Source organism: Phyllobates terribilis, unplaced genomic scaffold (genome assembly GCF_046119375.1).
Source record: "Phyllobates terribilis strain yellow unplaced genomic scaffold, ASM4611937v1 Scaffold_5__5_contigs__length_657084704, whole genome shotgun sequence".
In the NCBI taxonomy this organism is placed as follows: domain Eukaryota; kingdom Metazoa; phylum Chordata; class Amphibia; order Anura; family Dendrobatidae; genus Phyllobates; species Phyllobates terribilis.
In genome coordinates, this window is record NW_027362765.1 from 177,149,030 (window position 1) to 177,165,705 (window position 16,676).

At 45.2% G+C, this 16,676-nt stretch overlaps 1 protein-coding gene across 1 annotated transcript in view; it reads left to right on the forward strand.

Moving 5' to 3' along the window:
* PABPC1L (poly(A) binding protein cytoplasmic 1 like) overlaps positions 1 to 16,676 on the forward strand; it is an 83,860-nt gene that overhangs the window by 12,148 nt on the left and 55,036 nt on the right. Inside the window, exon 4 of the mRNA XM_073681130.1 lies at positions 13,219 to 13,358. Coding sequence (XP_073537231.1) covers positions 13,219 to 13,358 — 140 coding nt within the window. The remainder of the gene's footprint in view (positions 1 to 13,218; positions 13,359 to 16,676) is intronic.

Genomic DNA, 16,676 nt, shown 5'->3' on the forward strand with positions numbered 1-16,676 from the left:
CCCTTATATTCCCTCCCTACACTGGTGTTGTTATTGCACTCCCGTAGAGTTGTTTTCTTCTTTATTGCACCTTCGGGGGAAGTTACTTAAAGTAATTGGCTTAAAATGAATTTGTTGTTGTTGTTATTAACCTTGGCGGTCCTCTCATGCTCTGTTAACTAAACTAAGGCGGGAGAGAGGTGCCGCCCTTTTTAACCTGTAGGTTTTCCTGTCCATGATGGGCGGATCCTCTCGTGGTGCTGTCATGGGCTCCGAAAAATCCCGTTACCGGTAAGTAACTAAGGCTTTTTGGGTAGGAGTCTATTAGCATGGTGCATCCAGAATTGTTGCCTTGCAGTAGCTCCAAATCTGTCAGATTTCGAGGACATTACTTGTTTACAGCGCTCTTTAGATCATCTCACAGATTTTCAATTGGATTCAGGCCTTGGCTCTGGCCGGTGCCATTCAATACTTCTTTTGGTGAAGCTATTCTTTTGTTGAATAGGAGGTACAGTTAGGATCGTTGTCATGGTGAAATTCATCTTCAGCTTTTTAGCCGAGGCCTGAAGGATTTGTTGCAAAATTGAATGATTTTGCACTGTTCAGAATTCCCTCTAGATTGATTAAAGAATTAGTTTCAGGTGCTGAAAAATTGCCCCAAAGCATAAAGCTTCACTGTGGATATAGGGTTCCTTTGGTCTGCAGCGATGGCTTTTCGCCAAACATACCTTTTGGAATTATGGCCAAAAAGTTCAACCTTGGTCTCATTAAACCATGACACATTTTCCCACATGCTTTTGGCAGACTTCATTTATGCTATGGCAAAACATAGCTGGGCTTGGATATTTGTCTTTGTAAGAAAATCGTCTGTTTTGCCACCATACTCCACAGGCCAGGCATATGAAGAATTTGAAAGATTGTTGTCATGTGCAGTACACAACCAGTACTTGTCAAAAATTCCTGCAGCTCCTTTAATGTTGCTGTAGTCCTCTTTGCAGCCTCCAATTTTCTTCTCATATTTGCATTGATTTGTCCAGTTCTAGGTAATGTCACTGTTGTGCCAAACCTTTTTTTTTTTTTTTTTTTTAAACTCATTTTATTGAAGATTATACAATATAACGAGGTTACATCATAGAACAAACAACATTTCTCATTGAACATTAATACTTTTTGGCAAAGTTAACCTTGCGCTTAACACTCCATAGGTCTAGTATTTTAACCAAAAGCATAAGACACTTATGTCAGGCACTAAATATCACATACTTTATCATGAGAGAAGACTCCTCATCGCCTTGGTAGTAATGTGAGTCAAGGGAGAATCATGCTACAGCTTTCATACCTTATCAAAGTTTTGAAGATGTTGTCTATTTTTTTACACTGCTCAAAAAAATAAAGGGAACACTTAAACAACAGAATATAACTCCCAAGTAAATCAGACTTCTGTGAAATCAAACTGTCCACTTAGGAAGCAACACTGATTGACAATCAATTTCACATGCTGTTGTGAAAATGGAATAGACAATAGATGGAAATTATTGGCAATTATCAAGACACACTCAATAAATGAGTGGTTCTGCAGGTGGGGACCACAGACCACATCTCAGTACCAATGCTTTTTGGCTGATGTTTTGGTCACTTTTGAATGTTGGTTGTGCTTTCACACTCGTGGTAGCATGAGACAGACTCTACAACCCACAGAAGTTGCTCAGTTAGTGCAGCTCATCCAGGATGGCACATCAATGCGAGCTGTGGCAAGAAGGTTTGCAGTGTCTGTCAGTGTAGTGTCCAGAGGCTGGAGGCGCTACCAGGCCAGTACACCAGGAGACGTGGAGGGGGCCATAGGAGGGCAACAACCTAGCAGCAGGACCGCTACCTCCGCCTTTGTGGAGGGACAGGAGGAGCACTGCCAGAGCCCTGCAAAATGACCTCCAGCAGGCCACAAATGTGCATGTGTCTGCACAAACAGTTAGAAACCGACTCCATGAGGGTGGTATGAGGGCCTGACATCCACAGATGGGGGTTGTGCTCACAGCCCAACACCGTGCAGGACGCTTGGCATTTGCCACAGAACACCAGGATTGGCAAAGTCGCCACTGGCGCCCTGTGCTCTTCACAGATGAAAGCAGGTTCACACTGAGCACATGTGACAGACGTGACAGAGTCTGGACACGCCGTGGAGAGCGATCTGCTGCCTTCAACATCCTTCAACATGACCGGTTTGGCAGTGGGTCAGTAATGGTGTGGGGTGGCATTTCTTTGGATTGCCGCACAGCCCCCCATGTGCTCGCCAGAGGTAGCCTGACTGCCATTAGGTACCGAGATGAGATCCTCAGACCCCTTGTGAGACCAAATGCTGGTGCGGTTGGCCCTGGGTTTCTCCTAATGCAGGACAATGCCAGACCTCATGTGCCTGGAGTGTGTCAGCCGTTCCTGTATGATGAAGGCATTGAAGCTATGGACTGGCCTGACCGTTCCCCAGACCTGAGTTCGATTGAGCACATCCGGGACATCATGTCTCGCTCCATTCACCTACGTCACGTTGCACCACAGACTGTCCAGGAGTTGGCGGATGCTTTAGTCCCGGTCTGGGAGGAGATCCCACAGGAGACCATCCGCAACCTCATCAGGAGCATGCCCAGGTGTTGTAGGGAGGTCATATATGCACGTGGAGGCCACACACAATACTGAGCTTCATTTTGACTTGTTTTAAGGACATTACATCAAAGTTGGATCAGCCTGTAGTGTGTTTTTCCACTTTTATTTTGGGGGTAACTCCAAATCCAGGCCTCCATTGGTTAATAAATTTGAATCCATTGATGATTTTTGTGTAATTTTGTTGTCAGCACATTCAACTTTGTACAGAACAAAGTATTCAATGTGAATATTTCATTCATTCAGATCTAGGATGTGTTATTTGAGTGTTCCCTTTATTTTTTTGAGCAGTGTATATTACTCTGTCATAGGAAGCTGCAATATTTACCATACTGACCCAGTGTGAAATTCGCGGGGGTCTTCTATCTACCCATCTCATGGCGATAGCCTTGCAGGCCAAAAACAATGTTTCCCTAAGAAGAGTGCAAAAGTAGCCAGGCCAGGTCTCTTCATCAAGGATTCCTAATAAGCACAGCTTAGGACGGAGTGGTACAGGAAACTGTATGATCTCGATGAGGATTGCTATAACCTCTTTCCAAAAGTCTGCAATAGGAGGGCAATACCACATCAGATGTATAAAATCTGCCGCCTCTTCCCCACACCTATGGCAATCTGCAGTGTTAAATCTACCCATTTTATATAACCTGCTAGGTGTCTGCTAGCATTGATGGACTCTATACGTTTGGATTAGCTTGCTATTAATTGCTGGTCAAACCTATGGTGGGGAGGTCAAGGCCTCCAAATCCTCCTCTGTTAAGGGAGGGTATTACTGTACTCCATTTGGCTTCAACCAACAATGGTGATAAGAAACATCTCCTGCTTAGTAACTGGGTGTATAAAAAAAGATCAACCCCTTGGGTCCCTGGCTTCTTAGAATCCCAATCAGGGAGTATGAGGATATGGGAGACTTTCCAATGTTTGGTAACTGGGTATTTAGAGCATGCCTTAATTTCAGATACCTAAAAAAAAGCGGATCTTTAATAGAACTGTACACATTGCTCAAAGGAAACAAGAACACCCTGGATATATACCCGTGCCAGTGTCTTGACCCCCAAGTTCTGCCAAAACTGAGCATTTTGGGAATGTAGCAATTCGGGGAAAAGCACTATTATGCCATAAGGGGGCTACTCTGACTCTCCACACTTGAACCGCAATTCTGTGAATTGACAAGGAGCTTGAGTATTGCTCTGGTGCCTCCAAGACCCCCATAGACTCTGAAGACTCAAACAGTGCGTAAGGTGGTTTTCAGAATTGGGCAAATGATTATCTGCTTTCCAGTGTTGTAGAAAGCAAAGTTGGACTTCTAAGTAGTATAAAAAGAAATCTGAGAGTGCCGCACCTGCCTCATCCCTGGGTCTTTGAAGAGTGGTCAGTTTCAGTTTGAATCCCATATGAAGGAAGCCGAAATGGAGTTGATCAAGGCAAAGACCTTTTGTGGGACTATGCAGGCTGAATGATCTAGAACGTATAGGAATTTAAGGAGGGCTGTCATTTTAATGACGGATTCTCCCAGCTACTGACAGAGGAAAGGCACCCCATATTCTAATTTTCTCCTGCAGGTATGACAAGAGGGGATATATTTAAATCATGGGGTTGCATGTGATTTCTTGCTGTGTGTATACCTAGATATTTAAAGTGGGATACTATTTGTAGCCTGCAGAATTCACCCCCTACTTTCCATCCCATAGTGCTTAGAGGTAATAACGTGAATTTCTGCAAGTTTATTTTTAGACCAAATTCATCAATAAGATCCATTACCAAAGGCAGTATAACTCTTGGACTGGCCATAAACAGAATTAAATCATCCGCACATAACCCCAAATGGTCTTCAGGGCAACCCACTTTAATCCCTTGATAACCTACTGTTTGATGGATCTTAACAGCTAGTAGATCCATGGCAAACAAAAGGGGGGACACAGGGCACCCCTCTATGGTCGCTCTCTCAAGGGGATCAGCAAGGATATAAAACCACTTATCAGGACCTTGGTTTTTGGAGATTGATATAAAACTTCAATCCATCTTCTGAATCCTGGTCCAAAGCCAAATCATTGAAAGGCCTTCTACAAAAGCAGCCTAGGTCGAGAGGAGGATTTTTTAATAGAGGAGTTGGTTGATCAATAAAAACATCCCCTCAAATGGGCTTTGAAGGCCTTTGTAATTTATTCTATATTTGTCCCCAATTAGGGACAACCAGAAGGGATGTATCCTATATTTACTACATTTCAGGTGTGAGAGGTGTCATCCATCTCCAGTAATATTGGAGAATGATCTGAAATGCCCCTAATTAGATACTTCAGTTAGTGGCACACCTGGACTATCTCCAAACTTCTGAACACCTAGTCAATTTTGGACTTGTTTCTAGGGAGAGTATGACAAGAGAAGACTCTAGAATCATAGTTTCTCATCCTCCAGCCTCCCCAACTCGCCAACAAAAGCCTGTAGATGTGAAGGCCCTGAGCACCATCTCGCATAATGATTTCAAACAGTTTCTTTCTGAGGGTCTATTAACAAGTCCTCTAAACAGAATGTTGGGACTGAGGGATATGTTTGTCACGCAAGGTGTAGGAAAGACTAAGTACGACACAAAGGGAAGGGGGGAAAGGGGGCCCAGACTCAAGGAAATGGGGTAGTGGAGACCTCCTAGGCTGACCTTATATCACCCTGTCTCCCCTAACGTCCCTATATTGGTTCCGCACCAATCGCCGCACAGGAACCTCGCCCTGTCTTTCCCTGGCGCTTGGCACTGGCTAGGGAAGGGAGGGGATGAGCACTAGTCGATCCCCACAGACACTAAATACAACAATGGAGAACAAACAAGGGAAGACAGCTTAGCTTTAGTCGACTGCAGAGAGATCAACACACGCCCTCTTAGCACCAGAGAGGAGGAAGAAATGCACTTGCTCCAAGCCTTCACAGGCGGTCATGTGAGTATCGCCGGCACCTCCCTGTAGCAAACGCAGGTATTTATACACCCAGGCCAGGGTGTTAATTAGCAAGAGGAAGGTAGCCGCTGGGTCCTAGAGACAGCTTCTAAGAAGGTGTCTGTAATGCCAAACGAAGAGATCTCCTGCAACCAACTGCAGGGCGACTGTCTGTCACTTCTGACACACCCGTGACTGTACCCCCCCCTCTACGAGTGGCCTCAGGACCAGGTTTCTCAGGATAAGAGGTGTGGAATGAACAAACGAATCTAGGAGCGTTCACCTCTGCTGAAAACCCACATCCTCTCCTCTGGACCATAACCCTTCCAGTGCACCAAGTATTGTAGAGAATGACGGAGACGAGAACCTACAATCCTCGAAATCTAGAACTCCAGATTACCATCAACCATTACTGGGGGTGGTGGTAGAGGTGAGTGCTCAAAAGGTTACACATACTTCTCGAGTAAGGATCTATGGAACACGTTGTGGACCTTAAGGGCCTGTGGAAGTTCAAGACGAAACGCTGCTGGGTTAATGACGGCGGTTATTTTATAGGGACCAATTAACCTAGGTCCCAGCTTCCAAGAAGGAACTTTCAATGTTATATTCCTGGTAGACAAGAACACAGTCTTTCACGTTCAGGTTTGGACCTGGCAAGCATTTTCTGCCAGCCATACGTTTAAACCTGTCTCCCATGACCTTTAAATTACTCAGGACAATCCTGCCACACTTAGGAGAGCAGCGAAGCAAACCTTTCCGCCTCAGGAACTCTCGAAGCTCCTCCCTCACTAAAGGTACCAAACTGTACCACCTGGATGACCAGCAAGCACAGAGTTATGATGTTCTTTAATAACCTTGCGGCGCAGATTTGATGATACAAATAACCTTCCTGAAGGGCAGGAGCGTTCCCCTGAGCCTCCAACACCTCACCCTTCCAGTTCAGATTATAAATGACTACCCCCTTCTGTAATATCGGGGCAGAGTTCTCATGGTCACCGCCACCAGGTAAGCTCCGAGACAAAGCATCAGCCTTGATATTTTTGACTCCTGGACGAAAAGTGACAACAAAATTGAATCTAGTAAAAACAGTTACCATCTGGCTTGCCTGAGGTTGAGACATTTGGCTGACTGGAGTTATGACAGGTTCTTATGGTCAGTAATAACACTAATAGGATGGATAGCCCCCTCCAACCAATGTCGCCATTCTTCAAACGCCAGTTTGATCGGCAACAGTTCCCTGTTACCCACGTCATAATTTCTCTCAGCGAAGACCATTTTTTTTAAAGAAGAAGGCGCATGGACACAATTTACCAGGGGACGGACCCTGAGACAACACAGCCCCAACCCCCACATCCGACGCATCAACTTCCACAATAAAGGGCTGGGAAACATCGGGTTGACTGAGTATAGGTGCAGTGGCAAAATAATTCTTTAAGGAAAGAAAAGCATGGAGGGAGGCCTCCGACCATTTGGAAAAATCAGACCCTTTCTTAGTCATATCAGTAAGAGTTTTCACAATTAGAGTAATTTTGGATGAATTTCCGGTAAAAATTAGTCAAGTCCAGAAAACGTTGTGGAGCCTTCAGGTTCTCTGGACGGTCCCCAATCAAGGACTGCACGTATCTTCTCTGGATTTATCCGAAAACCCGAAGATCACAAGTACCCCAAAAACTGCACCTCCTGAACGGCGAAACACATTTTTCCAGTTTGGCATAGTTTGTTATCCCTTAATATCTGGAGCATCTGTTTAACATGCCCCCGATATGTCTCAAAATCATGTGAGTAAACCAAAATATCGTCCAGATAGACCACCACAAACGTCCCCACCAAATGATGGAAAATGTAATTTATGAAATGCTGTAATACCGCAGGTGCGTTTGTCAAACCGTAAGGCATAACCAGACTCTTGAAATGCCTTTCAGGGGTATTGAATGCGGTTTTACATTCGTCCCCTTCTCTGATTCTAACCGGAGTGTAGGCTCCCCTTAAATCCAACTTGGAGAATACCTTAGCTCCTACAACCTGGCTGAACAAATCAGGAGAAGAGGGTATGGATCTCGGATGGTAATTTGATTTAATTCCCGGAAATCTAAATAGGGACGTAGACCCTCTAGCAAACAGCGGGTATTTATACACCCAGGCCAGAGTGTTAATTAGCAAGAGCAAGGTAGCCTTTGGATCCTAGAGAGACAGCTTCTAAGAAGTCTGTAATGCCAAACGAAGAGATCTCCTGCAACCAACTGCAGGGCGACTGTTTGTCACTTCTGACACACCCGTGACCATATGACTGCGAGTATAGCGCCTATTTTAAAGGGAACCTGTCACTAGAAAATAATGCTATTAACCTGCAGATATGGGGTTAATCGGCAGGTTAGTTACGTTATTGACCTGTCCAGTGCCTGCTCTTAGCTGAACACTGCGGAGAGAAAATGAACTTTATTTCCCCAGGCAGCGTTCGGGTTTCATTTATGGGGGTCATGCTGGCACTGCTTCAGTCACCGCTCTGTGTATATAGAGCAGTGGCTGTAAACGCACCCCCGGCCCTGAATGACATTCGTTGGGACCGGCTGGCAGTCAGTGAGACACTTGGTTTTTGTACCTTGAGAAAGGCACTGGTCCGGCGCAGAAATGCCTTTGGTATTATTAAAAACTGTTTTGGAATCCTAAGCCTCTTCATTCCCGCAGCGCAACCCGCCTAAATGTGCCAGCTTCCATTTTTGCCATTATACTTCTGGAAGAACCATTTCTTCCAGCCACGGAGCAGCAGCAGCTCTCCACGCTTTTATAAGTGTTGTGGCCTGCACACAACACGGTTAGGTGAGTGCTACATATCCCTTACCAGACGGTGTTGCCCACTTTGTGTGAGCTTCTGTCCCTCTCAAGAACTTCTCAATGCAACAATGTTGACGCACTTTTGGAAGCCAGGAAAATGTAATCTATTTTGCTTTTATAGCGAGGGTAAAAAAGAATGGCTACCTAATAGTTATCCCTTTGCTTCATATTAATGATATGCCTGTTCACAGACAAACAAGCATGTACAGTAGTTTGACTTGCTTACCAGCACAACAAATGTTTGTCCTTTTATTTTTGTCACCCAAATGCGTCGATTGGTTGACATAGCTAAAGTCTTAGTCATCAATTCCACGTTGTCTGCTTCGTCCCCTGTCTGAAATAAATGAACGTTCACATCCACCTGCTCCTCTCCAACCTGCTGTATGTGACATTGTCCCTGGGGGTACCTTATCAGCCCCAGGGTAGCGATGAACATGTAGAATTTGCCATTTTACCTCATTCCTTGCATTTTTCTATTTATTTTCTTCCCTAGTATAAATTTAGGGGGATGATAAAGTTGTTTCCCCAAATGACAATTTTAGTAGTTTCTTCTACGAGACTTAGTAGGCTACACACTTCCCTTATCAGCTACGAATGGTAGATTTCAAAGTAACCCAAGCTCCAGTTTCCTTCTGCATGGCTACGAGCAACAGATCAAGCGGGTATAGTTCTTTAAAAAAAAAAATTGCACAATTAAATTTAGGACATGCACCATGCAATGAGCATTGGTTACTTTGCCTAAACATACACCACATTTGAAATTATGTAAATTGGATTGAAGTGTAATAAAGATTTAATTTTTTGTTTTTCCATGTAAACTCATGGGTGGTATTACACCTCAGGTCTCTTTGGATAACTGAAATCCATCTTAAACACCTGTGATAATTAGTTTGCCAGGTGAGCCCAGTTAATGGTAAACTACTTAAGAAGGACGTTACACATTATTAAGCAGGCCACTGGTTTCAAGTAATATGGGAAAGCAAAAAAATCTCTGCTGCCAAAAAACGTCAAATAGTGCAATACCTTGGACAAGGTATGAAAACAGTAGATATTTCACGAAAGCTTAAGCGTGCGCAGCGTACTGTGAAGAGATTTGTGATTGATAGAGCACAGATGGGTTTGTGCAGATAAAGGCATAATGAGAACGGTTTCTGCCAGACAAATTCATCGGATTTAGAGATCAGCTGCTAAAATACCATTACAAAGCAGCAAGCAGGTTTTTTGAAGATGCTGGTACTTCTGGAGTCCTGCGAACCTCAAGGTGCAGGATGCTAAAGAGCCTTACAGTTGTGCATAAACCTACTATTTGGCTACCCCTAAATAGTGCTCACAAGCAGAAATTGTTGCAGTGGGCCCAGACATACATGAAGACTAATTTTAAAACAATCTTCTTTACTGATGAGGGCCATGCAACCCTGCATGATCCAAATGGATAGAGTAGTCGATGGTTGTTCGATGGCCACTGTCAAAGAAAAAATTTAAATCCATGTCATCTCTCGGAGGAGAAGCAGCTGACAATCAAAACCCCTTTTGGTAGTAGGACAAGAGAGTACGTGTCCAACTCTTTGAAATAGATCTCATTGGACATATGGGGCAGAGAGGCAATTACGTGTAGCTAGGAAGTGAAAAAAAGCTCATTAAAACACCCATTGAAGCTAGAACCTTCTGGTGTGGACAGGTAATTAAGGCTAGTATAGTTTCTGGGAATAGACATGAAGTGTGGGGTTTGTTTAATAAAAGGCGGAGAAATACCCTTTCATAAGAACCAGCTTGTTCGGTACAAAAGACTTCTTCAGAAACTTGGACACTGGTGAAAAGTTATGAGTATTGGGGTTAGTATTGATCTGATATTGATGAGATATACATTTTCAACTTCGGGACTAAGAGGGGAAGAAAATGTATATTTTTTCATAACTATGAGACATGTGTGGCACCCCTGCAGGGGATTACCACAGGATCCATAGGTGCAGAGAGAGAGATATACACTTGGGCACACACAACACCTTCCACCCCAGGTCTGAGGGGAGGAGTCAGTTTCCAGGGAGACAGCAAAGCGGCAGTTAGTCTTGTGAGGGATGAAGGAGGAGAGACAGAGAGCTGTTGGCTGAGGACCAGTTAAGCCCTGAACTAGGAAACAGGTCTGTGTTGTGAAGCGCCCTAGAGAGAGGGATGGAGGCTAGAAGGAGAAAGAAAGAGAGAAAACTATTATCCCTTTAGCTCACCCGGACACCGGAGTCCGAGATTGCTATTAATTCAGGAATAGCATAGAAAACGGGGACAGATCAGGAGGATCTACTTCCCCTGAAGAAGAAGGGGAAAGAGTTGCCAAACTTGACCAAGTATATGACCAGGGGCCCAGAAAGAGAATTGGTAGCCCCAAGGAAAGGTCCTCATTGTCAGTTGTGGAGAAGGACCCCAAAGAAAGTAAAAGGTGGCAGGTTCAGCTTAAGGCAGGACTGATCCCAAACAACGCACACATTGTTAGAGGAGGCCTCACAAATCTCCAGAGTGAATATCTCTACCTGCACCGAAAACCTGGTTACCCTCCTGAACTGTACCTGTTACCGGACATCAGTAAAAGAAAGGTACTGAAACAAAGACTTAATGTGTGTGTGTGCGCCTACTTTGACATTACTGCCTATAGCGTTCGTACAAGCCGTATGCCGATCACCTCAGCAACCATACACAGCGCTGGTAACTGATTTTACCAGTTACCACAGGAGGCGTCAGGATACAATACTCCCATCATCCTCACCCCCATCCCTTTACTAACGGTCCAGGGCACGGAACCGGGAACCGACCGACCGTGATCCCCAGAGAAGTAACCCATCCATCCAGGTATCCGAGTACCCCTACCCCTGTCGACCGACTCACATGCCTATCAGCCATATAGCTGACAATAGCCATGCCATGTTTCCTGTCTATGAACAGATAAAATCGTGATCGGAAAGATGACTGTAATATTTCCCACCTGTGACCCCTCCCCAGGGGCGGAGATATCCTGGAAGTTGGGAATCTCATAATTTTCTAAAACTGAAGCCACATCCCATGACCAGCTCTGTTATGAGTCACCAGAAGGGAGGTAACTGGTGTTAATAAAAGACCAATGCCAAATTTTGGTTCTAGTCAGTCCTTGGAGGTGCAGTTAAAGGGAATCTGTCACCCCCTGGGACTTATCTGACCTCTAATATGGGCATACAGGTGATAGAAATGTAAATCTATACCTACCTTCATGCCTCATTAGAGGTCTGGTTGCTGTGAACCTGCGCACAAGCTCCCTGCAGTACTATGCAACCAGACCTCTAATATGAGGCATACAGGTAGGTATAGATTTACATTTCTATCACCTTGTTGCTCATATTAGAGGTCAGATAAGTCCCAGGGGGTGACAGATTCCCTTTAACTGTGGGTCCTGACCGTTTTCTTTCTGGAGTATCTCCCTCCATAAATCTGAAGTCATTGCAGTGACGTCATGTTTAGTAATTTTCTTTTGTTTATCCTTTTATTTTTTGTAACTATAAATGCTGTATTGTTTTGTTCCCTTTGTAACATCTTTTGTATATTTTTATAAATACTGCCTATCTTTCTGGATTAAATATAAATGTAATAGTTCTTTTCCTCTTACTCTGTAAACCGCACCCCGAAGCCATACTAAGCAGCCGCGGCCTCATCCATCACTCTTTAGACAATTGCGTAGTTGTCTTGGCGATTGGAGGCAGCGGAGTTGCGTTCCTCTAACAAAAAGGTAACCGGGTGGATCTGCATCCCCCTTCCCCCAGCTGTGGATCTTTGACAGCCACCGTGTCCCACCAAGGCTACGACGTCAGCAAGGTGGTTGCAGTCATGTTTTTGGCTGGGATCATAGGGAGTGAGCAAGTATAGTTTGACCACTTTCTACCATGGTGCAAAAAAAACAAACGTGCCAACCTTAGTAAAACCATCTTCATGCATGACAATGCACCATCTCATGCAGCAAAGAATACCTATGAGTTATTGACTGCTATGGGCATAAATGGAAAGAAACCCTTCGTGTGGCCACCATTTTCCCCTGACTTAAAGCAACCCTATTGAAAACCTTTGGAGTATCTGCAAGCAAAAATCTGAGGGTTGGGAGGCAGTTCACATCAAAACAGCAGCTCTGACATCTTGCAAAGAAACGAAAGCTGAAACTATCCAAAAACGCACAGGTTTAATGGATGAAAGAATTGTGAAGGGGTTATATGTTACCATGGACTCCAGGACCCGTTGAAGCGCACACCGCGTGAAACGGCCGTCGTCTGTTCACTTTGTTCTTTACAACCAATAAAATATTTGGAAACTCGGTTGTACATAATTTGGAACAGTACATTTTGGGTTTAGTTTTGAAAAAAATACTGTTAGTTTTGGGAGGTTTGTCCAATAAAATGTGACTTGTACTCAAGTGGTTGATGGTTTGATTATACTGACTCATTTGCAGCAACCAAAATCAGAGAAAAATAACATTTTGCATAATAAGTTGGAATGTGGTATAGTGCAGTTACATTGTTCCTGACTATGCCCAGTTGCAGTTGATGGTGATCTATCCAGTTTGTGATTTGCTGCTTTACGCCTAGAAGCTCATAAGCTTTAAAACAGCTTTGTAGCGCTTAAATAGCTTGTCCATTTTCATAAAACACCTGTCTTCCAGCAGCCCCATAGAGAAGGCATGGAGTGCACTAGCGCTCCATTCTAAAGGAGGTAAAAGTGCGCACATCTGGTAAATAAGGGGGTCCTAGCGGATGACTTTTTCCCTCACAAATTCTGAAACTTCATCCCCCAAATGATACTGATGCTTACATTCCTATTTGGTTTTCAGATTTGTTGGCCATTTTAAATCACGGCGGGAGAGAGAACTGGAATATGGGACAAAAGTTATGGAATTTACAAATGTATACATCAAGAATTTTGGTGACGATATGGATGACGTACGACTAAAGGAAATCTTTTCTACCTTTGGTATGTAGCATATTAAATATCACACTGCAGTACAGATGAAAGAGAAATGTTGCTGCTTGAAGCCTTTTACTTAGATGTAGTCTTATCTTGTAATATGCCATATTGCTAAGCTATGCCATAACCTTGATCGGTGTGAACCTCAGTCTGGCATCTACACTGCACAATTGCACTTCCGGCTTCCCGTTGTGCATGGAACTACAGCACAGCTTCATTCCAGTGACTGCAGAGGAGCACTGCTTGTAGGAAAAATCTGTAGTTGTCCAGGCAGTCAGCCCCTACTGATCATAATATTACGGCATAACTCATATTATAATGCCATCACTCTCTGTGCTGTGAAAACCCTTTTAAAGTGGCTCATTTTATAGTGTTTTTATTATACCAGGGATGGTTCCTGTACTCTGTTGCAAATTGGCTATTCAGTCTTTAGAAAAGCATTTAATAAGTCCTAATTATTACATTTAACTAGATGGAGGCTTGATGCTATCGCATCGGGAGGGCGGTAATGTCATGATGGTGACAGGCTTTGCAGCGTTGAGAATCTCTCCCACCCCCATGTGTTCACCCACCTATCCACTCTTTCTTTCCCCCATGTGCTGACTTCTCCAGTCTGTGCCCTCTTCTTTGACCTGTTTACCCCATGTGCTATCCCCCCTGTCTGCTGTCTCTCTCCTTCCTGTGCTGTTCTCCGCTCATGTGCTGTCCCGTTTGAGCTGTCTCCCCCCTGTGCTCTGTCTCTCTCCCCCCTGTGCTCTGTCTCTCTCCCCCCTGTGCTCTGTCTCTCTCCCCCCTGTGCTCTGTCTCTCTCTCCCCCCTGTGCTCTGTCTCTCTCTCCCCCCTGTGCTCTGTCTCTCTCTCCCCCCTGTGCTCTGTCTCTCTCTCCCCCCTGTGCTCTGTCTCTCTCTCCCCCCTGTGCTCTGTCTCTCTCTCCCCCCTGTGCTCTGTCTCTCTCTCCCCCCTGTGCTCTGTCTCTCTCTCCCCCCTGTGCTCTGTCTCTCTCTCCCCCCTGTGCTCTGTCTCTCTCTCCCCCCTGTGCTCTGTCTCTCTCTCCCCCCTGTGCTCTGTCTCTCTCTCCCCCCTGTGCTCTGTCTCTCTCTCCCCCCTGTGCTCTGTCTCTCTCTCCCCCCTGTGCTCTGTCTCTCTCTCCCCCCTGTGCTCTGTCTCTCTCTCCCCCCTGTGCTCTGTCTCTCTCTCCCCCCTGTGCTCTGTCTCTCTCTCCCCCCTGTGCTCTGTCTCTCTCTCCCCCCTGTGCTCTGTCTCTCTCTCCCCCCTGTGCTCTGTCTCTCTCTCCCCCCTGTGCTCTGTCTCTCTCTCCCCCCTGTGCTCTGTCTCTCTCTCCCCCCTGTGCTCTGTCTCTCTCTCCCCCCTGTGCTCTGTCTCTCTCTCCCCCCTGTGCTCTGTCTCTCTCTCCCCCCTGTGCTCTGTCTCTCTCTCCCCCCTGTGCTCTGTCTCTCTCTCCCCCCTGTGCTCTGTCTCTCTCTCCCCCCTGTGCTCTGTCTCTCTCTCCCCCCTGTGCTCTGTCTCTCTCTCCCCCCTGTGCTCTGTCTCTCTCTCCCCCCTGTGCTCTGTCTCTCTCTCCCCCCTGTGCTCTGTCTCTCTCTCCCCCCTGTGCTCTGTCTCTCTCTCCCCCCTGTGCTCTGTCTCTCTCTCCCCCCTGTGCTCTGTCTCTCTCTCTCCCCCTGTGCTCTGTCTCTCTCTCTCCCCCTGTGCTCTGTCTCTCTCTCTCCCCCTGTGCTCTGTCTCTCTCTCTCCCCCTGTGCTCTGTCTCTCTCTCTCCCCCTGTGCTTTGTCTCTCTCGCCCCCATCTGCTATCTTCTCCTCTCATGTGATCTCTTCTTTGACACGTGTATCCTATGTGCTCTCCACCCCTGTGCTGTCTTCTTCCTCATGTGTTCTCTTGTTTGAGCTTTCTCCCTGCGCAGTAAATCAGACCGCCGCCATCTTTGTGCAGGCAGATAGCTGCGGTCACATTAAAACTGCGCGTGCGCCGCTCCTGTACGAAGATGGCGGCGGTCAGTGAATCATTTGGCTGACTCCGGCGGCGGCGTGTTCGCGACGGTGTTCTGCTGGTGGTACTGCACAAGAGGCTGGTACCACCAGCGGTTTCCATATTGAGACACCCATCACTTGGGTGTCCCAATATGGCGGTTGACGAACTTCCGCAGCTTGGAATTCTGCGTTCCGGACACATCTGGACGGAACAGGATGTGAAGACATTACAAGGTAAGTATATTATAGATGGAACAGAAATTGTTTTGCTTTTTAGGAAATGTCACCACATGAATCTGTAGGGAATTGTTTCATTGAGGCAACTGAATCAGAAACAGTTAAGTTTTCCATACATGCCATATCTCTCCCTCATACACATTAAGGCTTGGTTTTAAGCATTTGTGTTTTAAACGGGAAGTGAACAGTATGCTGTTGACAGTCACCTCTGAGCACAAACCGATGGTCAAATTTTCCCCCCACGAAATCTGTTGGTGGAAAGTTGGGATCTCACAATACACATTACAGTTGGCATTTCACACTGAATTTAGCAGCTATTGTTGACATTATTCTGATCTGTATGACCTGCATAAAGGGAATCTATTACCAGTTTTTTGCAGTCTCATGTGAGTGCAGCATGAAGTAGGGGATTAGGTTTTGATTCTCGCAATGTTTCATTTACTGGACTTCTCGCAGTAATGTTTATCATTGTTTTATCTGCTGCAGATCTTCTAGTCCTCTATGCAATGTGCTGTCTAACCCCGCCCACATCTCTGTGCATAGGCAGAAAGTTGGCAGTCCCCTCCCACAACTCTGCATAGGCAGAAAGCTGTCAGTCAGTTGATCCAGAAATCCGCATTACTAGCAAAGATCCAGTCTTCACAGGTGATTTCAGTAGAAAAAAAATATATATATATTAAAATAGGTTACAATTAAAGATAAGCGATAATAAATGTGCATGGAGATCCCTGTAAGTTGAGAGATCTCTAACCTGCTACAAAAGTATGCTTTATTAAAGTAAAAAAAATCTGGAGTCTCTGTGGAAGTCCAAACCAAAATAATTGTGCACACTGCGAAGTCAGGTTTGCATAAACAATTTCCAGGATATTTTTATGCCCAAAAGATCAACATACTGTTCTCATACTGATAAGTCATTTGTCCTTCAGTTAGACTGGAAGTCCCTGAGTAAATCATTGATTCCAAAACATTCTGTGCAGTTGAACAGTAAAATGTGCAATGCAGTATACACGGTGGTCCCAATTCATCAAAGCTTTTACACCAAAAAACTGGCATAAAAAGCATTGATAGGTTGAAAAAAATTGCTGCAATGCATGG